Source organism: Strongylocentrotus purpuratus, unplaced genomic scaffold (genome assembly GCF_000002235.5).
Source record: "Strongylocentrotus purpuratus isolate Spur 01 unplaced genomic scaffold, Spur_5.0 spur5_scaffold_2, whole genome shotgun sequence".
Lineage (NCBI taxonomy): Eukaryota > Metazoa > Echinodermata > Echinoidea > Camarodonta > Strongylocentrotidae > Strongylocentrotus > Strongylocentrotus purpuratus.
In genome coordinates, this window is record NW_022145605.1 from 27505222 (window position 1) to 27529932 (window position 24711).

General features: G+C 37.3%; 1 protein-coding gene across 6 annotated transcripts in view; it reads right to left on the reverse strand.

The window, feature by feature from the left end:
• The window catches only part of LOC763497 (RNA-binding protein Musashi homolog Rbp6), a 50097-nt gene that overhangs the window by 7080 nt on the left and 18306 nt on the right, over positions 1-24711 (reverse strand). The window contains exons 2-10 of one of the 6 annotated variants that reach the window (XM_030992125.1): positions 20343-20425; positions 16928-17024; positions 14072-14227; positions 12907-12984; positions 9274-9393; positions 6699-6911; positions 5152-5342; positions 3309-3311; positions 1234-1314 (exon numbers count right to left, since the gene is read on the reverse strand). In XM_030992125.1, the coding sequence (XP_030847985.1) occupies positions 1273-1314; positions 3309-3311; positions 5152-5342; positions 6699-6911; positions 9274-9393; positions 12907-12984; positions 14072-14227; positions 16928-17024; positions 20343-20425 (983 nt within the window). In that variant the 3' untranslated portion in view covers positions 1234-1272. The remainder of the gene's footprint in view (positions 1-1233; positions 1315-3308; positions 3312-5151; positions 5343-6698; positions 6912-9273; positions 9394-12906; positions 12985-14071; positions 14228-16927; positions 17025-20342; positions 20426-24711) is intronic. The other 5 variants (XM_030992126.1, XM_030992124.1, XM_030992128.1 and 2 more) reach the window with 5 other exon arrangements.

A 24711-nucleotide genomic window follows, 5' to 3' on the forward strand; every position in this document is an offset into this window, starting at 1 on the left:
CTATCTACTGCTTGCCGGGCAGCGACTCTACCACTAGACCTTCACTGGTCCATGGGACAGTCACTATGAACTGGAAACAATTACCTCAAACACATTTTATGAATAATATATCATAAATAATGTTTGGTTGATAATGAATATCAACCTTTTCAAACCTGACCAATAAAATTCAAGAATGTAACTGATGCAAGTTTAAAACCCTTGTGGGCACCCTGCCACTGAAAAGCCACTGAAATAGCTTGATGAATGTTAGTATTAGCATCTGCTATGCAATGAATCTACTTAATAAAAAAAAATAGTACTTGCTACAAGGAATTGGAATGATGGATCCCCATGCCAATGAGTCAAATGTAATTAGCATTACCGTTACAAATCGCACAGATGTGTTCGAATAAATGAGAACATACATTTAGTCAAAAGCAAGAACAAGAAATGGTAACATGCTATGGTAGCAGTTCCTTTTGGTGGCATTATGTAATTGAATATCCGCCTCATGAAATCCATTTTATCAAATTGATAGAAACAAAAATGATTGCACCTTATTGAAGCTCGACAGTTATGGATCTCTAATCTGTTTTTGATAGCAAAAACAAAATGTTTTTGCTGGTATCTCTCCCCCCCAAAATAAATTTCGCTGAAAAATTATCTGTTCACCCTTTTTTTTTTAGGGGGGGGGGGGGGGGGGGCTCAGAAATTGATATTATCTTGCGCCCGCCCCCCCCCCCCCCACTTCTGAAGAGAAGCTTGGATCTGCCATAGATTCTAAAAAAAACTCTTTCACCCTTGATATGGAGTGATCTATGGTATCTTGGTTTCTCAAATCTACAAGGAAGATTATATAATGCACAGCTACAAGGATGTTATGACCCCTCCTTGCATGGCATGTTGGGGCAGGGAACTATTAAAGTAGCTTATGCGTGGGTATATAGAGGGCAGCACACTGAGCCAACAGGTAAAACGCTCTCGCGCGTACTAGCGTCCCTTGATGCGTACATCCGTACAGGAGCGTAATACCCTTTGGCTCAGTGTTCGCCAAGTTGCCTACTTCACGAACAACTATATAGCCACGCATGAACGTCTTTAAGCCGGGATGACATTAAGAGTTGTGGTGAGAAAAAGGTGTACATAAAACATAATGTGGGTGTTATTACATGATTGCATAGAAAGAGATTATCTGGTATTTTTTTTAAAGAGGGAGAGGGCGATGATGAAGAAGAAGTGTTAGTGGTATACCTTGGAGCCGTTTGTGAGTTTTTCAGTTGAAGGGCCCTCTCAGTGAATGTAACCATTGTGGTGATAACTCTGCATCAAACTCTGCACCAGCAAAATACACCGCGTAGGAAGAGCAGGGCGGGGCAGGGCGGGCGGGGCAAGGCAGGGGAGAGGGTGGTGGAACCAGGAGGGCAGAAACCGATGTGAAGGGGTATGCAAAAAAGCAGAGGAGGAAAGAGAGAGAGAGAGAGAAATGAGAGATGGTAGGGGAGGGAAGAGAGAAAGAAAAGGAGAGAGAGAGAGAGAAAGAGAGAGAGAGAGAGAGAGAGAGAGAGAGGGAGGGAGATGGAGGAAGAAGTTGCATAGCAAAGGACAATGGAAATAAGAAAGATAAAGTAATAAAGAGTGGAAGAATAAATAGCAAGCAATTGCAAAGGTATAAAGAGAAGCAGATGAGAGAAAGAGAGAGAGAGAGAGTGGGGAATGGATGAAGGAAAGAGAAACAGGTTTAATCATTGATGCCATTTTAAAGAGGTTATTAATATAATGAATTTCCAAATACAAGCTCAGTCACTGGAATCTTTCAAATCTAAATCACTAGTTGAATATCTTGTTTCTTACAGGTACAAAACACCACAATTTTGTAGTGCTTGAGCGATGTAACAACATTATCCAGTATCTAAACTATGCCCCCCCCCCAACTATTCCACGAATACAACCCTAACTATTTCTTCATGAAGAATGATTTTGATAGGGGAAATTTGTAATGATTACTAACATGGGAGTAACATTTGCAAATTTCAAATTCAAGATATCTGCATGTGCTTACGATTAGAGTAATGCACAACTTCTCAAAACATTCCTTGTAAAGAAATGAAAACAAACACACAGTGTAGGGGTGGAATGAGGATATATAAAAAAAGCCTTGTGTAATGGGTTCTTGCGCATCATTAAGTTTAACATCATCATACACAAAGGTGCCAATTTTGCAGGTTTGGTATGCCTTAGGTTGAAAAAAAAATTGTAGGAATTATTTAATGTACATAAGCAGGCATAATAAATTTGATTGCAGCATTTCATCATTTTTTGAATTCAGGATGGGGTTCACGAAAAAAATACATCAAAGTTTGAGCATTAAATTGGCAAATTCATAAAATTTCCTTAACGATATTGGCACTGTTTTGCTGCAATGTGTAATTAATTCCTTTTGCTTATAGGTTCTTATAAGAGTTATGACATATCTGTGTCATTATTTTGAGGACAAGCTGATTTGCACAATAGTTGAGAAAATTCAAAAAATTATTTTCGTTAATGAATGGAGAATATCCTAAATTCTACTCTTCATAACTGCTCATGCCCAAATTCACAAAATCACCACTAAATGACAAAACCCTCAGAAAAAAGACACTTCACACAAACGTGGGGAAAAAACACTTGAAAGTCAACAACACTCAAATGGAATAATAAAAGAACACAAAGATTGACGACAAAGCTTGTCTATCTACTACCAGTAGAGGGGGTGATTCCACTTGGGGAAGGGGTGTGATGGGGGAGTTTCTTTGGGGAGATTTTCTGAAGGCTTGTGCATGTATAATGAGGGGGTAGGTGAAGGGGAAATGACTAGTCCTACATATATACCAAAATGCATTTCATTGTGTTAACAACAAATTTAATCCCTTCTTAAAGCAAAAATATAAACACCAATTTGAATTTCAAAAATCCATAAAATAAAAACAAAATGTGAACCAGGTGGTTAGTATACAACTCAACTCTATAAGTTCTATATAGTCATTGGTGAAGTGTAGGGGGGGGGGGGGGGGTGTACGACTTAGACAGTGAAGAGGGTTGGAGTGCTATACAACTGAGCTAACAATCTACGGGTGATGGAATTGGAACAAGGAATACGGAACATGGGATTTATTTATCATTTGAAATGGTCACAGCTAAGTGCAGACAGTGGAATGATTGGAGTGGGAAAAAAAAAGATATTTTGGGATATGAATATTTGTAACAAGCTGAATACTACTTGATGCACATAGCTATTTACAAGCACCATTTCAAAATAAAGACTTGAAGTTCATTCAGAAGGACGTTACCTTCTTTTGCAGCAAATGAATACAGCCACGAGTAATACATCCAAATAAAAGAGATAAAATAAATGAATTTGAAAGTAAATGTATGTACAGAATCAAAGCTATAGAAAAAGGAATATACATGTATACTGTACATGTAACGGGTAATATGGAGACGTATCTCACCCATTAATATTCAGATTCCGTAATGTCATGAATTTCACAAGCACATTGCACTTATTTTCAATTTGTTATCCCCCCAGGAAAAAAAACCTTTCCACTATTGACACTTTCGATATGATCCAACAATTTAAAAGATTCAGTTCTTAAATCAAGCTGAATATGAAAACAGTGAATGGAAATATTTTCTATTCAAGGTATTTCACGCTTAAACATGTTTTATCCAAAGAACTTGTACCAATTTAAGTAAACACAGAGGTTTTTGTCAAAAGGAGAGTGCCGTGTGCAAATCTTGTGAAACCTGGAGGCTGTTTCTCAAAACCGTCGTAAGTCAGACTCCTTGGACAATCTATACAATCATGTGTTTTAGGATTAACACACGTTTCTAGAGGATGTCCGTGATGGTTTTCATTTGATGATTTCAAGAAACTGGCCCGTGGTCACTAGGGAAGGACAAAGGGTTCTTTCTATATTCTAAAATGATCTAAAGGGTTGTCGTGTGTTGGATTTTTTTTTGACTGATCCTGGATTTATATACAGGTAGGCCTGGTTTGGTTTGAAGACAAATAACAATAACAGAGATAAAGTACAGAACAAAAAAACGTAGAAGAAGAAGACGAGAAAGGGCAGAAGAGCATGAAATACCCTGCTTATGATCAAACTATACCCATAGAAGCAAGCAAAGATATATGGTATGACGCAGTAATGATAGTACCAAAACACTCCTGTGAGGAACTATTCCATATATTTCAGTTTCTTTGCAATAGTTTGTCGGCACAAATTTCTTTACTCAAATGTTGGACAACCATGATTTGGAATGTTTGAAGCAAATTGATTTTATTTAGCATCTATAAGAGGATTTTGTTATCTTTTGAAGTCTTTTTTCTATTCTGTTTGGTAGATAGAAATGGAATATGCAGAGTGAAAGATGCCGTTGTGTTCTAAGGCTACAAAATCTATACTTCAGTGGAAATATTTACTCAAGAATCATTTTCTGGATCGGTTTTCTTTTGTCCATTGAAAGTGTGGACAGATATTCATTATGTTATTCTAAAGGGTAGATCAAAGTAGAAAGACTAGAGATTGAAGAAAAATGCACAGTGGTGGTTAAGGTCACGGTGGGACAAGATAGATTCCCTTCCTTTGTTATTTCTCAGAAACACATGACTAGAACTGTTTTTAACTGGACTTACCTGTTGTTTCCTTCATATCTCACAGAGATAAAAATAGAGGAAAATAGATTTCTCCAGCAGAACAGAGAGTCCTAATGTTTCTTGCCCCCTACAGGGTTTAGGGCTTTTAAGGTAAGAACACTGATTATCAAATTGGTCTTAGGTCATCTACATCTAGTTTGCACCCCGACAATCCATGCCATTGACCAACACTGTGTATAACCTTTAAAAGAAATGGGATCACTCCAGAAAACTGGAAAGAAGAACTCCCTCCCTCGGTAGGGAAAAAATATTTCAAATTTTTGGGGGGCTACCTTTCATGCTTGCTGACATGAAAATAACACTCTTTAATTTGTTTTGCATTGAACTCTATGCAAATTTTTTGGGGTTCTTCATGACTTTCGGGAGCTCTTTTGGGCATTTCGGGGGCTACTTCACCCTGAGCCCCCGTGTATTTTTTCCCTGTCCCTCGCTTAACTAATGCTCCCTGATAAAGGAGGGTATATTCAACTTACCGGTTGGGAACCTATGCCGAACGCATGGGTCGGTTGAGGGCTGGCAGCGGGAACGTAGTTACCTCCCATTCCCTGGTCTTGGGAGCCGCCATAGATGTCCATAGGTCCCGGACTGTTGGTTGTGTTGTAACGGTTATTAACGGGTGAGGGTGACGGTGCATAGCTCTGTTGCTGGTAGCTATTCGGCATGACTGTGGTGGTCGACGATAACGACGATGGCAAGGACGATGGCGAGGACGGTGACGGCGAGGATGAAAACAGAGGTGGATGGAGAATATCAGCAACAACAGAACAAAAGAGGGGGTAAAATATCAAATTAGAAATGTCCTACATCAGTGCATAAAGTAACGCCCACACCAAAATGCAATTGGCATGATGCAACATATCATCATATTCCAAACATATATTAAAGATATATATCGTTAATACTACAAAGCATTCTACAAGCTCTTGGGTAGAAACAACAAGCACAAATGGAATAAATGAGGTATTCTATAACTACTGTATATCTTCTATTCTATTCTATACACAAGGGAAGGTGAATATAATACATTGATATGTGATATACCTTTTTGACAATTCTAAAGCTAATTCTACCATGGATTTATACAAGGTTAAGGTTATTTTGTTTATGAAACTACGGGTAACTATCTACGGAGCACACACAGCAAGCTTCGAACCCTCGATGTTGGGGAATGGGTGAAGGAGTTATATAATCATTCTACGTTCAATGGAACATGCCGCTATATGTGTATTTATGTATGCTATCTATTCTACATGATTTGACTTGACTTGGAGAGAGGAAGAAGAGAGAAGAATCTATGGGGACTCGGTGGAAGGTGCATTTCAAAGAAATATGTGCGAATCATAACTTTGGGACTTAGCTTCAGGAAAGGGGTGTATGAATGTGTTTGTGTGCTTTACATTATCGCCAGTGCTGATCAAGTAAATTTTGTCCATTACAACTTCCACTACAAATATTTCATATGAACTCTTTTATTTTTTAAACTTGATTTTCCCCTTCTTCACCAGACAAAATCATCTCTGTGAAAGTACAGTAACATACAGTGCTATTTCATGATAGCTAGTTGAACCCACTAGAAGTCAATCCAATGTAAATATGCAGTGACCTTTAACATTTCAAGTGCTTTTAAATTTAATTAAATTACACAATTATCTAATTAACAAGCTCCACTAGTCAATATACACCAGGCTGATTAAATCCAATTTTCTTCTACCAGTTCAAGGTATTATGTGTTTCCTTTGGCCACCCAGTACAGTTTGTGATTATTTCTTTAGCCACCCTGTAGAGCTAACAATTATTTCTTAACCACCCTATACAGCTAACAATTATTTCTTTAGTCACCCTGTAGAGCTAACAATTATTTCTTTGACCACCCTGTAGATTTAACAATTATTTTTTTGGCCACCCTGTAGAGCTAACAACCTTATCTTAGCCATCCTATACAGCTAACATTTTTTCTTCCTTCTATTAAAGATTTAAAAAAGTGCAGAAATCTCAATTTTGTTTAAATAGATCGACCTACCAGGAGGCTGGTGAAAGTCCCTCCCATATTCAGGCTGGTGTGACATGGAACTAGGCTCGTTGCGAGGAGGAGGAGGCGGGGCTGAGCGACCCGCGGGGCCGGCAGACCCATAATCAGGGTACGAGTAGGTAATCGGCGTCTGGCCTCGACGGTCGGGCGTGGGAGGGACCCCAGCCGCCGGCATCATTATACCTGGGGCGTATGTCGGAATCCCTGATAGAGGGGGTAACACACAAGGGATAGGTGATCATATACCCTCGGTGTATTTCTTCTACAGCCCTGGTCGGCAAAAGTCCGTCGTAGCATAGGGGACACGGGCCTGGGTCCATAGTGACTATACAATCTTAGGATGTAACATTACATTAAACTATTCCTAACTATTACATAAGTTTGTCTTCAGCACATGTGAATTATGTCCTAGCCCCACCCACTCTTAAAAGTATGTGCCTTGGATTATTGAGAAAAGGCATGAGGTAGGGAGGGGAGGGGCAGGGGAAGTTAGTAAATGGTTACGTTTTGTTATGCAAAATCCAGCTCAGGTCTACTCCAAATCTCTCTCTAGAAAGGCAATCCTCTAAAAATCACACTCACAAAATTTGCTAACATAGTAATATACTAGCTATCTCATATAGAAACTATAAAGCATTACAGGAAGTATTATAAGAATGGAAACTTTTACAAAGTCACTATTACTAGGTTAACAGTACAACTGAAGAGCACAGCCTCATAATTTGGAAATATCTTTGGTTAAACAATTATTTTGGAGAAATTAGGTATTATATTCCTTTGGTCAATTCCATTGTCAACCACATACTTTCCACAAAAAAAAACTTCAGTATCAAGAGCTAGTAAATGCTTTTATGGGATTTTTTGTTATTGGTTATTTCCAAAGACTTGTACCTTTATGGATAATGATTAGGAGCAGGCCTGAACGAGATAAAGTAATAGAAATAGGTAGAGAGAGAAGGGGAGGGGGAACTAAGATGAAGCATGCATATGGGGAGCTTGATTGCAAAGGTTTAGGTTAGCGTTATTTGGATGGAAAGATTAGTACATATCTTAATAAATAATGTGCACATACACACAGCATGACATAAGTATATTAAATTTCATACTACTGCAGAAAACAAAATGATCTCCCTTCTTATTCTAGCCCCCACCTTTCAACTTCATATATTGAGCTCAGTCTGAGCTCCCTGTCTCCATCTCTCTACCCCATTCACTTGTGATCTCCATCTCTCTCATACTCCATCCCCTCTCTCTCCCACCCCTCTCTCTCTCCCTACCCCCTCTCTATTCTCTATCTCTCTCTTTCCTTTCTCCATTCAAATAAATTTGTACAGCTTTGCACAACAACATATCCTCTTTTTTTAAAATTGAAGTTCTGTTATGTTTCTAGCCACCAAATACAAATCAAACTAATACATTTTCAAAAGAAAAGCGTGAGGATAGTTACTGCTGTTCAATAGCAGGGGAAGTTAAATGAAAAAGTCCTTCCTCGAAAGCTTACTTCGCTCAAAACTCATGACTTCATCAGATTTTCATTGGTATCTAAAAAAAAAAAATAAGCTGCACCATCTATCAGGCATTGAAGCCACTGTATCAGATATACTTCTACATATTGCCACAAGGGATCTTTGGAACTTTGCAAAGACTGATTTTAAAGACTGCTTTTAAGCCACTACACAACAACTGGCGCTTTTCAAGACTTTGCACCAAGGGACTAACCAACCAACCAACACAGGTGTGAATAAGATGGGACTGTAGCAGAAAAACGGACCAGTCATGTGCACGTCGTATATATTAAATATGGAGAACACAACCAACCAACCAACCAACCAACAGACCGACTGAACAGCAAACCTCATGCAAGTGAGATTAAAAACACACCCAAAGTGGAAAATATGGAGTATATTGACAAAGGAGCACCTGGGGAAAATCAAGCACAGCAAATACAAACTGCATACATCCATCACTACATGTACATATTGACTTGGATAAATACACATCTGCATAGTCCCATGTGTTAAAAACTTTGTTATATATGATGGCTAATGCCTATTTCCTTTTTAAAAAGTGAGGAGGAGAGCGGTTATTTGCTTTTGCAACATCTGTTTCTCAGTCGGTAAAGTAAAGTCTGATGAATACATTTTAGAAATGGAATCTAAGCAGAATATAGTGCCTCAGCAGCAACCTCCACCAAAACCACCTTCAAAGTAATCCCAAAAATATATTGAGCTGTTTTTTTTTTAATCAGGGGGCACCTCCTGTTACATATGAGCATGTTCCGAGTATATGCCTGTTTTTGCATTATTTCAAATAATAAAATGCATCTATATGGCCCACCAGTGTACCATTTTGCACATAGTCAGTTTAACTTTAAGGGGAGATAGGGATTCTGCCGCAAGCACAAAATAGAAAATAATAATAAATAAAAAATATGTAAAGAGCAGCCATCTACATGTATGCACCGACCACACCCTACAAGAGGAAACCATCCAGGAATTGGGATTAATAGGAATTAAGCGGATGACAATATTTGGAGTTGCTGGTGTCTTTTTTTTTGTTTGATTACCTGAGTGAGGATGCGACGGCATGCCCATAGAGGTGCCTCGAGGGGGTCGACCTCTGTTCCCTGAACCACGCCCCATCCCGCCGCCGCTTCCACACATGGCGAAGGGAGGCTGCTGGTAAGCTAGGGGGGAGGCACGGGAGCACTCCGTTAGATTTTCATGAAGTCCCACCCATTTGATTTTGTGTCACTCTTATTTAAACCTCTCATACAGACCCACATATCTACTTTTGTGTGACCACTCTTATCCACCTCTAAAATGGGATGTAGACACAGTCATACCCATATATTTTGTGTTATAATCATCCAACTCTCAAATAGGAAATATTTGTTTACATAGTTTACATAGTTTCACCAATTAAATATGATTCTCGTTCATATCTTACATAAGAAGTACAATTTGAATGCTATCTTCATCACCTAAGATTGGATGTACCATAAGTTTTGAAAGGATTTTACAGCGGGATCAACTGGGTTAACAACTTGCCTCTAACTAAAAAACACGGACAATTAACTTGATTTCTAATAATATTGTACACTACAGCCTCTACCCTCAATTTCTATTTTAATCAATCAATGCATATATAACCCTTAAATGACTTGTTTAAAGATTACCATCACTATATCTTGACTACAAGTAAATATACATACGTAGTCCTATACTTTTGAGTTTCTTAGACAAAACTACTGGTATTCCCATGGTTTGAAAGAAAATTTTGGGAGAAGATGTTTATACATGAACATATTCTATTTTCACAAAAATAAGGGAATCATGTAGACATTTGAAGAAAAGGAATTCAGATAATATTCACAATAATCTCTTTAAATGTAAAAATGTGACATGATAATAACAGAGAAATTAGATAAAAATACATGCTTTGGGGATACCATAGCATCATTAAGATTCTGATGAAATAGTGTTATAAATCATATGAACATGCTTTAATTTTATAACTGGCTTTCAATAATACCATGAGTTAGTATAATTTTAATTAATATTAAGGTCTGCTTTTTAAACAAAATGTCGCTGAATCCTCAAAAGAATAAGAAAGTGGTTTTAAAATCAAAAGGAAGAATAAAATGTACATTTCTTAGCATACACAATTTTGTGAGAATAACCAGACCTATTTCATCCCAAGTTTGGTAAGAAAAAAACTCCAGAAAAACCCCCTAAAAATATTGCATCAAAATCTCACTAAAAGAAGAAGAAAAAAGCACAACAAAAAATGCAATCCATATTATACCATCACAGCCACATGTCTTTTATATTTATATAAGGCAGTCCAAATCTCAGAGAGAATAGTTTTCAGGCAATTATTGCCATGGAAACCTCATCACAGCAACCAGTCCAATGAATAAACCTTGCCTGGGTGTTCCAATTAAGTGTCTCATTGCAGTGTTAAAGGCATAGAGGTAAAGTATCATGACCAAGGTGCACCATCACATACGCCGCAAATGAAAAGAAAGAAAAAACACTGCTTTCAACATCCTCCTCAAAGAGTTAACAGGAGCCAGGTCATTCAAAGCAAAATAGCCAATGTAACAAATTTTAAAAAGATTGTTTCCTTCTCTCATGCCGCAAGCTGCCGGTCCATTTGCTGATGGGGAGGAGGTGTAGAAGAGACAAAGAAATAGCTAGGAGATGTCGCACTTAAGACTATGCCGGACCACAACTGGAAGTCGCAACAGTCTTGCCGCTTCTCCAAGACAAACATATTGAAAATGTTTTAAAATATAAGTTTATCCTCCAGACAATTGAGCAACTGGAATACATTTACAGCTGCCTTAAATGATTGACAGAGTTTAGACATACATGTTTGCCAAAATTTATGGTAGAGGAATAAATCCCGCTGACAAAGTCATGAGCTAAGCTGTAAATTCATCTCAAGCCTTAATGGGTACAAAGGTAAAGGAGAGTTAAGTAATATGGTGCAATGTCAGGCAAGTCATCTCTATGATATACGTTCCAAAATCAATTCAACAAATTGAAATATCTGTACTGCTAGCTTTTAATCAATTGAATAATCAAGGATGACAAATGACAAAGACCAGAAAGAGACGAATCTAAACTATTTCTCTCTGAATCAATGCGTTACCATGGTTATCCAATAACAGATGGGTGGTAATGATGCCTATTTCCTACATTAAAACACTACTTCAATTCCATAGTACCTTCTCATAGTAGCTACTACATTTCTTTACGAAACAGATCGAATCCCTAAACAACATCTTTAAATATATTCTCATATATATAATCAATTAAACTACAATTTAATCTACAATTCACAACAATTTTATCAATGAACTGAAGCTCTTTCGGAGGGTATATGCCAAGGAAGACAAGTTTCATGAATGAAGGCAGTAAGTCACTTCAGTCACAGGATGATGGGAAAGAGGTAGATTTTTGGAAAGTATTAAAGAAAGAAGAGGGCATGCCAGTCATGTCACAGTTAATAACATAAGTGGAGAGTCAGAAAGGCACTGAATCACACGTCTTTTATAGGGTAAATGCCTTTCTTGCACTAAGCAGACGATATGACAACAGAGCATGAAGTTAATAAATGTTAGAAAGAGCACTCTTTATTTAGAGAGATGTATTCACAAGAAAGGGAGTCACGAACTGTATGGATTAGTCAATTATATCGGTGAATAAAGGGATGTGTGATATTAAGATATAAGGCTTTTAAAGATTTTTTTTCTTCTGACTTTGTTTTGGAAAAGGTTATCTCATCATAATTGTGGGTAGCATGAATATATGCACTATCAGAATGGATCCTAGATGATAATAATAGTTAAAGTTCAATATCATCTTGGAAAGGAAAGTCATTATTTTCCATCATGCAAAAAGAATTCTTCTTAAATGGATGGAAAAAGTCAGAATAAAATATTTTGCCACTTAAATCTTTGTTGCTATGTTTTGAGATCAATGTAAAAGAATTGGTCAATGTTTCAACTCACTACAACCACGACTGCATGCTATAGAAGGGCTGTTATAATCTAGAAACATACTCATAATGGCACTAAGCTGGGATGAGGGTTGGGGTCACTACAACTACATCAATGCTTCAAACAACGTTTCATATCATAGTCCACACCCATTCTACATCTTAGAGGCATGTAAGCCAAAGCTAAAGGCCTTGTTCACACTTGATTTGGTAAACCTTTTTTTAACTTCTTTGTCCTTCTTCTGCAAGTTTAAGTTTTGTTCAGGCATGGCATGAACAAATGCCTCTAAAAAAAACCTGCTGCAGATGAATGAAACAATTTACGTTTTGAACACCAAGTGGGTGTTAGACAAAATGCCAATGCAACAAAGGTATTATTGTTTATGACATTTTATTTTTCCATTGTTCTTTCTTTGTGGTTTACCCCCTCATGTGTCAACAAGACTTTAGTGAGATCTTCTTGAGTGTCCCAGTATGCAAGCAAGATCAAGGAAACTTTCCTCACGTCAAAAAAAAAACTTCACACAATCTTTGCAAAATCATGGTCGATCAAACGACACTCCATGAAAAAAAAAAAACGTATGAAACGTTGTTCTGCCTGGTAGATATAATGCACGGCCATACACTCCCTATTGGTTGAATAAGCTATGCAAAAAATGAGAAGAAAAACATACAACCTGACTACACTTACCTGAAAAGAAAGGGGGAAAGGGGGCGTATGTGTAACCCCGCCCAAGTGGCCCTATCGTGAAATTAGGAGCCGCGTATCCTGTGAATGATGATAAAACAAAAGAACACAAAGTTTAATAGGTAGCATAAATAAATTTAAAGACAAGCTGGAAATAACTTATCCGTGTACTGTGTAGGAGTTGGCCCAAATTCCTCAAATCATAAGTTAATATATCTGACAGTGATTTCATCACTTTAGAAGTCATGTCAAAATTAGAGACCAAGATACACATCAAAACGATGCCAATTTTTAAAAAAAGGTGATACTTTTTGTAAAGACTCCACAAGTACTACAGACAATTTGCTGGATCGAAATAAGGATTAAAAGATATTAAAAGATATGATTAGAGGGCTTGTAAAATGTATTGCAAAAATTAATCAAATATAATAATCAGAGAAGAGAAAAAAATTAGAAAAAAAAATACACAGTGGCTGAGATGATGATAACAAGCTGAAAGAAATTTAAAAGATAAATTAATTCACAAATCTTCAATATATCTTCAGCGATCGCTGCAAAGGATGAAACTGGTGAAACAAATATATATATATATACCTTGCTCCACCGAGAATACAATACCTGATCACATTGGCTAGACAAATCATAGTAGAGATCTTTTGAGAATACAAAGCTATTATATTTCATGCTTGAAAAGAACACACAAAAAAATCATATATATCAACTACTAGCTATCTACCTTTACCACACAAGCCTTTATTTTATACTTTATCCTAACTATCTAAAGTTAGTTTTTAATTCCATTGAAATGTGCCATATTCACAACATTTATGCAGTCATTTTTCTCAACTTTCAAAAGACCTTACCAACCACAAGAAAATCAAAACGCTAAATTGTAATTGAATTGCTCAAATCAAAAAACTTAAACTAGGAAAATCATAAAAGAAGCGGGAAGATGAATAAGAGCAACTGATTGAAAACGAGAAGATCAAAAACGACAGGTGTCCAAATTAAAAAAATAAGAAAAGAAAATGTGAACCAGTGATCATTTGCCTCCCTCCTGCCCGAAACGAGGGTGGACGAAGAAATACGATCAAAGGAAAATAAAACAAATAAAACAGGAATTTGAGTGAGTGTCGACGAGTTTGCGTCGCCGATGTTGGAAACTTGCCTTTGACATTGCCCACCGTGTCCATGATTAGCGGCACCGAGGAAGTAAGACCGGGTTGGACTGAGCACATCGAGGGCGAGTTGTTGTTGTTTGTTTGTTGATGTTGGGCCTGCAATAGTCTCAACTCCAGTAGACTTGTATCTGTGTTGCTGGGGTCTATATATATGTGATATAATATTGGTGCGTTGGGCATGATTTGGTTTGCACTCAATTTCTTTCTTAAAAAAAGCTCACGTAAAAGAGAGGTTAAGACTTTGGTTTGCTATATCAAACAGCAACCAACCAATGTTTTAAAGACTTTGGCTTGCTATCAAACAACAACTCTTTGTTCAGAATGGTTCTTTCCTAGTCAGTGGAAAGAGAAGAATAGACAGAGATAGTTTATTATGCTTTAAGGTTTAGGAACAGTATTATAACTAACATTCTAATCTCTCAATTAATATTTTATCAAAATTGATGTCTTTAAGAAACAGGGATATAAGATCCTATGTACTTTTATAATTTTTAAACTTCTAGCTAGAAAATTATTTATTTTACATTTATTTCCATTTATGAGACTCACGTTTATTCTTTAATAAAATAAATCCATCCTTGTCAATGCTTCTGACGGATCTCTTCAAATATTCACTTGTTCAAAAACCTTTATACATTTTAATAAATCTCGTAACAATATCCAATGTGTACTTAACTGTTCAATATAACATTGTTATACATTTACAATTAAATATTTAAAATATACTAATAAAATTACTTGTTTCCCCTTTCAGGTTGGTTTTAATTTGTATCATTTATAAACATACATTATCCTTACCCTAAGTGACATAATCGTTTTGAAGAGAACCATTATTGTACGACCTAATGTGAAATATATGCTACTAATGTTTGTCAAAAAAGGGCCTTCCATTTAAAAGACATGTCATTCTATACAAAAATGAAAAGTGAACAAGACTTTTCATATGGAATTCGTTTTTTACAATCTGTAGTTGAAACATCATCTTATCATCCATATATTACAGTATCCTTTCTAGTGCCCTCCCAGCCCTCACATTCCTGTATCCAGTTCAATGGTGCGTAATAACACTTAGTAGGCATAATATATTACTCGCTATTAAATTATTAGGGGGTAATTAAATTAAAAGGCAAGATGGAATTAATTGGCGGGTGCTAAGTAAGAGTAGCGCATCTCTCCCGTTTTCACAGATAATGCATTTTTCATACCTGGTGCGGTAACAAAATTTGATTTTCTTTCTGACTTTGAAATTTCCTCGACTGTATTAAAAATGGCACATATCAAATGAAATCAATTAAGTGTCTACTGCTAGCTACGAGTCTGCCTACGTCTAATCTACATCTATACAAACCTATTATACACGTGTTAAAACCATGCTTGTACAATGTGTCTACATATATGCTACCTAAATGAGGATGAATTTCTAGTTACTACAGGTAACAGAATAGCTCCAATATGATAACCACTTAAGCCATACTGATATCATCATTGACGACGAGGGATCGACATCATATCTAGCAGAAGTATAGATTTCTCTTATCTATATCTTGACCTCGTAATACTATTCACCTATGATGACGATAAGACACTTAACGTCTGAACTGTTCGCAGGAATGGGGATATTGCGTTTCTTTTTGAGAATGTTGTCAGAACATTCCTTGGCAATCTTGAAATGAACAACATCTTATTCTTTATGGAATCTTGTTTTTTCAAATGTTGTGCATTACACATACCAAAGTAATTAACCTGAATTGATGATGACTTATGTTGAAACATGCACGGCACATCACTTATTATTATGATGTGACAGATGCTATTCTTTTTATATGCAGTTCCTAATAACCAAAAGAAATAGTGTTTATTCTTTCAGCATGCTAAGTCAAAATTTTAATTCTTGGAGCCTATTTGCAAATGTTAGCGAGGACAGGCCTTAATAAAATATAAATGAAAACCTTTGGATAGAAAGAACTTTGCTCCAATTTAACAATCACCCAAATCTACAATCAGTAAATCAAATTTATGATTACACTTCACACGATGTGTAACTTTCAAATTTTAGCACAACTATTAATTCAGCGCCAATAATTAAAGATGGGAAATATTTCTTTCACATATTTTGGATAATTTAAATGAAAAATACTGCAGAGGTTATAACTATGGTCTACTATTGAGCTGTACGACAACAAAAATTGTTTTGTATTCTCTACCTGATTATACAAATTCTACAACCACTGCTGCCCTGTATGTTCCTAATATACACACCTTATGATATATGGATAGAAAGATAAATATGGTAGGATAGACAGATGGATGAATTTGATTGAAAGGAGGATAGATGAATAGAGAGATAATCGTCGCTGGTTTCCATACTGCTTAAAGACCACGCCTATACTTGTGTCCAAGAAACCAGTGACAAAATGGAAGACAAAGAGGGGGTAAACCAATGAATTGATGGCTAGCTAAGTGGAATAGATAGATAGATAGATAGATGGATGGATAGATAGATAGACAGATGAACAGAATAGGAACAAAATAGATAAGTTGATAGACAAATAGAATGGTAGGTAGATAAGAGATAGAAAGATAGATAGATGGATGGATAGATAAATAGATATATAGATAATGAGTTGTAAATAAATAGAAAAAGAAGAAAAAGGAAGAAGTGGAGATAGCGATAGGAAGATAGATAGATATGATTGACAGATAGAAAGATAGAAGAACTGATCGATAGATTGAAGGAAGGGATGTGTTGATGGGTAAATGTTTGGATGAAGGAGAGGCCCTGTTTACACAAACAAATCCCTGTTTTCACAAACACATGGTAGAACCAGCCTTGTAGCCCTTACCATAGATGCCGTATAGATTGCGCATCATTGCCGCTCTGTTCTTTGCTGCATTCTGTGGCATCATCACTTCTTTGGGCTGGGCCTTCTTCACCTCCACCTGCCAATCAAAAAAAAAAGAAAGAAGAATATATAATTACAAATAATAATAATAATATTCCGCTTTTATATAGCGCTTAATACATCCACGATGTCTCTAAGCGATTTACAGATATACTATTACCCCGGTCATTGGATTCAATACTTGCCCGCACACACTGTGTGCACAATCTCTACTCCCTAGGAAGCATTCAAGCCAGGCATTACTTGACGCTAAAAAACTGTTTGACCAACAGAGCATTACATTAAAACAATACTTGGTGTATTGGTAGATTATCAATGAGATTGATTAGATGCGTTTAGATCTCATCCTTTCTTTGAATATTTCTTTGTTTACCATGGTGGACAATGAAGGAAATTTATTTCTATATAAGTCATTACAATGAAAGCTGTACGAATAGGAATGTAACAATTAAAATCTTTCTTAATCCGTTACTAGTCTAAAGATCCTACATCCTTCTTTTTTTCATTAGAGTGAACAGTTATGCAAATTTATCATACATTTCGTCGCTGTTTTCACGAAGTGACGGTAGTGAAAAAAAATTGCATTCACTTTGCGTGACGATTTGCCTCACTACCGTCACTTCGTGAAAACAAGGACGATTTACATGAATTCATGCAACTATTGTAATCTTTTTTCATTTCTAAATCACCTATCTTACCTCTTTCTTCTTTTATTGAAGTGCTTTATGTCTATGCAAGTTTGAAATGTGTTACATGATTATATTAAACTTTTCTGAATTCACCTTTTGTATATTTGAACATCTTACCTTTCCCCCTTTTAAACCTTGGCCTAATCTATATCAAGGAATCATATAGGCCTATATGAATGTCTTTCTCATATATTGTTCAAAATTATTTGCCTTCTACATATATCACAAAAATCATTACACAAATGTCAACAGAATATTTCAGGAAATGTTATGTCATATTGCAAACGAATGTGAAAATATGAAAGAAGATGAATGTTGTCAACATAAAAATGATAATAAAAAGTCAAGGAGACTACATGAATTGAAAGAGAAAGGAATCTACCGCTAAAGCTAATGGATTGATTGCTAGGTAAGTGAAGCAATGTTGGGATGAGAACAACTGATAGACAACAGAGAGATAAATATGACGGATAAACATGTATGCGTAGACAGGAAACGAATAGAGGTTAAATATTTAGCTATTCCAGCATTAATTCTCTCAGCACTTTCTCCGTTCAGCCATTTGAGAATATAATTTTTAAAAGAAGACCAGTATTGCCTCACTAGTGGGAACAACAGTGCTGAAGGCTATAATCTAGCTCAATTATTATTTATCCCATCTAATGAATGGTAAACTCATCTTTGTAACAAGTGAGAAATAGATGCACCTTTTATTTTAAGAAACATATCCCAGAATAATTGGCATTACCACTGATCAGGTTGTTATGACAAACATCTATGATCTACAATCAGTGTAAGAAGGAGGGAAAACAGTCTGCATGGGTGGAAAACACATATTTAACAAGGAATGAGCATTATTCCTCTAATCGAGTCATAATTTCTTGTGGATATTTCTCGTCTTGCATGAAACAGTGCCTTATAGACTATGTTTCATCTTGAAACACAACATTTGATCACTCTGAGGACGAATGGCATTGCAGAGGAAAAATGAAAGATGATATTTCTCGGTCCGGGATGAGTCTCTCTTCGCTAGATCAAGGAGATCTAGTGGGCTAAAAGAAAAGGCTCTTCCTATCCTACCCCCCCCCCCCCCAATAAGCAGCGTGGAGTGCATGGGCCGAGTGGCGGCGAGCGTAAGGTTCTCATGCTACCGTTCTCTCTACCTAGCCAATCCGATGGGGATCATAAAGCGAGTGAGCATGACACAGAGATGAGAAGGAGATTGAGAGATAGAGAGGGATGGATGGAGAGATGAGAGAGAGAGAGAGAGAGAGAGATGGAGAGAGAGAGATGGAGAGAGAGAGAGAGAGAGAGATGGAGAGAGATGGATGAAGAGAAAGAGAGAGAGAGAGAAGAGAGAGAGATGGAGAGAGAGATGAGAGAGAGAGAGAGAGATGGAGATGGAAAGAGAGAGAGAGAGAGAGGAGATGGAGAGAGAGAGAGAGAGAGAGAGAGAGAGAGAGAGAGAAAATAGTGGTAGAGAGAGGATATGAGATTTACATAGCTGAACATAGACAAACAGTGGGATGGATAGCAGATGTGGAGAGAGAAAGACAGAGAAAACTAGATGAACAGACAAAGATAAACAGACAGAAAGAGAGAGAGAGAGAGAGAGAGAGAGAGAAAGAGAGAGAGGGAGAGAGAGAGACAGAATGAGTAGAGATAGAGGTTAAGAGATGAACAGAAAGCCAAGAGACATGGGGGGAAAAGGAGATGAAGAGGGAGAGAGATGTACAGTGAATGCAGGTTAAGCCAGGTCAGAGAAACAGAGAGAAAGGTAAGGAAACGTAAAAACAAAAAATGAATTTGAAAAGTGAGAGAGAAAGAAATACAAAAAAGAAGAGGATGAGAAAAGAAGAAAATGAATGAAAATGACTATTTGACAGAGAAGATATATCCAGTGGTGAGTGGTGTAAATGAAAATGATGTTCGAATAACAATATACATGCTCAAGAGTTATGGAGATGATAATGATAATTACACGAAGCAATCGATAAACAGGTGATTACAAGTGATAGTAACAAAGATGACAAGTCAATTCATTTAGCTATGTAAGGGGTTTGTATCAATTTTTTTTTTCAAGTTCCTTTTCCTCTTTTCCATTCTTTCTTTCTTTTCTTTTTTTCTTCTTTTCCTCATTTAATTGTTTGTTGTTGTTTGTTTGAGGGGGAGGGGCGTTAGGGTGTTGTGCCTTGAATTAACGAAGACAACTGATAAGGGCCGGGGAGAGGGTGGGAAAGGGGGGGGGGGGGTAGTATAATCTTCTTGTAACATTTCATTCCCCCCTTCTACCTTTCTTTCTCCCACTCTACCCCCCTCCCCCACCCCCATTGAAAGGGGAAAATCAATGTCACTCCTAGCATTTGACTAAAGAAGACCATAGATGAGTAGGAGGGAGGGAGGGGGGGGGGTGGAAGGGAGTTGTCCCATTTTCTTTTCACATTCGTCCCCCCCCCCCCCCCCTCCCCTTCTTTCTCTTCCTTTTCCTTTTTTTGTTGCTGGGGGGATGCTGACATGCCCTGTAGCTATGCCTGCCACTACTTGTATCTATTTTGAATTGTTGAAATTGAAGCATGCTAGCAGCTCTAATCACAAGATGGAGAGGAAGATGATGTAAGCAGACGGGGGAACATGAATGTACATCAACCGGCGGAATGCGACTTTACCAATTTGCCATCTAGTTCATGAAAATGCTCCTCACAGACGCTGTCCACTGTCTTCTCGTTGTCAAATATGACGAAGCCGAAACCTGTGAGATGAGATGAAAAAGGTTGAGAAAGGAAAAGAACTCCATTAGACACAGTTGGAAATGTATAATACTTCATACATTACATTTACATCAAACATTCTCATCTCCAAATGTTTTATATAAAAGATTTAGCATCACAGCAATAAACTTGAAGAAATCAAAGTTAAGTTTATACTTATAGTTGTTTTAAAAAGAGAACACTATGAACATCACATATCAGTTATCACAGATCCTACAACAGTTTGAATCTAGTTCAATGTGAAAATGAATGAGGGTGATGAAGCAATGAACATGAGTTAAATTTTTCATGAACAATAAATGAAAGTCAAATCAATTCTCATTGACCCTTTTCTGTCAATCAAAAAGGGCTAAAGTTAAAGCTCTCATATAAAAAAACAGTCTGTCAATTGACAAATAACCAGAACCATTCAAAAAGAAGAAAACTCGAAAGAAACAGTAAATCAATGGTAATAGTAATACTAGAAAAAGTCGGACAATTATGTTTCCATTAACTATGATGCCACTTTTCATCCCTTTTCTTGACATTTTTTGACAACCCATCCATAGACACGTTCATTTAAGATATTAACAATGTGGGTGTTTAAAAGTCCCCTAAGTCAAAGACAATTGTTACACCCTGGAGCCATAATCAATCACCTTCTTGTCCCTTCTCTCATAACTCTTTCTGCTTTTCATACCTTCCTTAAATACAAATTCTTCCACCCATGCTCTCTCGTTCTTTCTTGTTCTCTTCCTCTCTATTTCCTTTTCTTTCCTTCTCTCTCTGTCTCTCTCCCTGTCTCTCTCTCTCTGTCTCTCTCTCTCTGTTTCTCTGTCTGTCTGTCTGTCTGTTTCTCTTTCTCTCTCTCATTGCTGATATTGTTATTTTACAAGACTTCATCCTCATGTTAAAACTTGAAAACTTTTTGTTGCATGACATGATATGAAACAATTACAGGGTTGAAGGCAAACATCATATAGAAGAAACAAGGGTTTCGGTATCGTTATGACAAAACATTTGAGATAAAGAATTAGAGTCAATTCATGAGCACCATTCCCTTTTCCAAAACAAATTTCTTTTAATATATTTCTATAATCTTGTGTTGATGACCCTTTGTTATATTTCTTTTTCTACACAATGTGTTCATACAGTATTTCCTATATTTATATATTTCTTTATCTAAATATTTCCTCCTGCATAAAAAAGGCTGTTTACCCCTCTCCGTTATATCTACCACCCTCTCCCTCCCGCCATACTACCCCTGAGTTGCCTAGGGAGGTTTTAGTATGAGAATGTCAAGCATCTAGGTCATGACCAAATATTTTCATTCATTAGTACGGCTTCCATGCTTGTATGTCATGTTCTAGCCTAGATCCACACTCACACACACAGACAGACAGACAGAAAGCCAATATCTCTGATGTTGGCAGGTTTGGGGGGTTGGATTGACTAGTGGAATGTGAGATAAAACATCTCGTCCATTTCTTGTAATCCAGAAATGACAGGAATGACAATGATGCCGAGAGGATGCATGATTACAGAAGACAACCCCCCTCCCCACCCCCCCCCCAAAAAAAACAGAATGCAACATAGGGAATAGAAATGACAATGAGAAAGGAGGTTGGGTCAGAAAACTTCCTTTTCATGAGAAAATCTAGGAAAATAACTACCCAGTATACAGTCTCTCAAATTTCTTAAAAGAACTTGTGGTAGATGCTTATGGCTGATAGGAGCACCTTATCATCTTTCATATTTTCTCCCATCATTCTTTTTCAAAATGGATTCTATGGATCTAGTAGATCTAGTGGAACTATTTGGACGAGGGAAAAGTGGTCCAGAGTGAAGGCTCTTGAATCTTTCATCTGTTTGGAGCCAGAAGGGCATTGTAAAATTGAAAGACATTTTTTTTTAAAAGAAAGAGAAAAGATGATCTATAACAATCTTCAGATGCAATGAGTCTACTGCTCTATCATTCCTTTAAACAAAATCATAACCATCTTTCCACTCGAGAGGCCCTACAGCCTCCCTCCATTTCTTTCATTTCCTCTCACTGTTACCGGAAGCTGGTCTAATAGAGAAGTCGGATAGTCAGCTGTTGGCCCACCATGTCTCAACACCCTTTCTTGATCCTATACCAAACCCAATCTATTCAGGCTACCGCCATTCAATGCTGCATGGTAAGGACACTCACACCTCCCCTAGAACCCTGACACACTGGCAAAAACCGATACCAGACCGACAACAGTCGACCCAATGCTAGACAATCACACCTCGCGCCGACCCCAGTCATACCCACGACACCGATACCAGTCTGTACAAGAGACTGAACAAGAGACTGTACAAAAACACTTCATCTACTCAAAATGGCTGAACTTTTGTTGATTATCGGTTGCTTTGGAGTTGGTTTGGACGTAAGTGTGACTGGGCTATTACTGATTCCAGTACCATCAAGTCTAGCCTTGCGCTAGTCTCTCTTATCCTTTTCTTTTTATCATGATATTTCACATGCTTTCCATCAAATGAGGAGCATTATAATCACCCAATCTGAATTTCGCATAATTTCCCCATGTTTGGTTTTCTGTTGCTCTTTCAATTATGTGATTTCTATTCTATTCCTCTTTTAAAGTAATAAAACTATCTTCAGCAGGTTTAATATATCTTTTGAAGGGAAAGAGGATTTTAATGACATCGATATTCCATTATGAATAACAAACTTCTCCAGGCTTGAAGAAGACTACAGCAGTCGGCTTTCAGCAAAGTGACAAGGCAGCTTCACAATGGTGTGATTCGTCTGACCTAATATCAATAACACCTCCCTCTCTAGGCAACGCCTGCTCAACCTCGTTCCTCTCTTTTGTCCGTACAATATCATAACACGACCAAGGATAGCTCTTATTATCGTTGCAAACCACAAATGGCAAGAGACAGTAATATCATTAGAACTTGGCTGGTTATTGGTTTACCGTGTAATGAGCAATTATTCTGAAGAGCGGGAAAGAGAAATTGTCAATTTCGACTAAATGAGCAGAGAATAGATTGAAAATTAGAAGGCAATGGATGTTGTATCAGGTAGGGTAGACCTTAATTTAAAAATGGGATGAAGAAATATTGTTCCTGAATCATTAGATTTAAACCTTAATACGGAAATTTTGTATTCATACTTTTATGAATGTACAATCTCTTCATCCTGGTCGCATATCAGATTGATTAAACAGAAGCACAAATGTCTCATTCGCATTGTGTTTTCCACACAGATTCATATTTGCTGATAGAGAGATACAACATTGTATCTTTAACCACAACATGCTATGCATGCAGGGAGGGCCGAGGACACACGATGGCACGGATCGACAAACACCCAACTCTTCCTTGCGTCTATTTTTGTTTGATTGATTTTCAACACGTCATCAGCTGCCTTCCACATGTAACGGGGCGCCCTCTCACAACCAATTAGTGCAATCCAAAATCAATTAAGAGCTTATTGGCTTTATTAAGCTTCGGCAGCTGTTAGGCTCATTCTCTATCGGCTTGTCCTCACACTGTTGTGTAGAGCGGGGCTGTCGACAAAACTTGGGGCGATCGATATTAGCTCGATTCGCAATATTACATGTGTTTATATAGAGACTGTTTTAAATTTGTAAACAGTCAGAAATACATGTATCACGCAGCTTCTTCCAAAGGGGGATAACAGTAAGTAACAGGATAAGGAACAGAGAAACCAAGGTCAATTACAGTAGGAGCTACTTCCCTGCTCCGAAGTCATCTCTACAAATCTGCAACATGCCTCCTAGTGCCATTATGATACATAAACTCTGTTCTTTCCCCTAAGATTTTTTTTTTAATTTTTTTTTTTTTTTTGGGGGGGGGGGGGGGGGAGGTGGTTTATCAGTTATAGTTCTTTATTAGGAGAAATTATTTAAAAAAATAAGCCGTTAACTCTTTCTCATATGGTAGATTAAAAAATTGATGATTGAATGCAGCACTTGGGGGAATAATGTAGTGCAACATTTCAGGTAATTGTTTTCTGCATCTGTGTAGCAAAGGCACACAACTGTCGACATAATTTGTTGAAATCATTTTCTCATCAACCATACAACTTTGTGGCAAATGTGATTTTTCGCTCAACAGAAATTGGAAAAAAACGTCGAGAATCGCAGGTTTCCATGGAAACATCTTCGAAGGTAACCCTGTCTGTCCATGCAACTCCAAATGGACGCCTATAGAGGGCTGCAAAGCAGAAGGATCATTCAACTGGAAATTCCCATGGAAACGGCGCTCTCCCCTG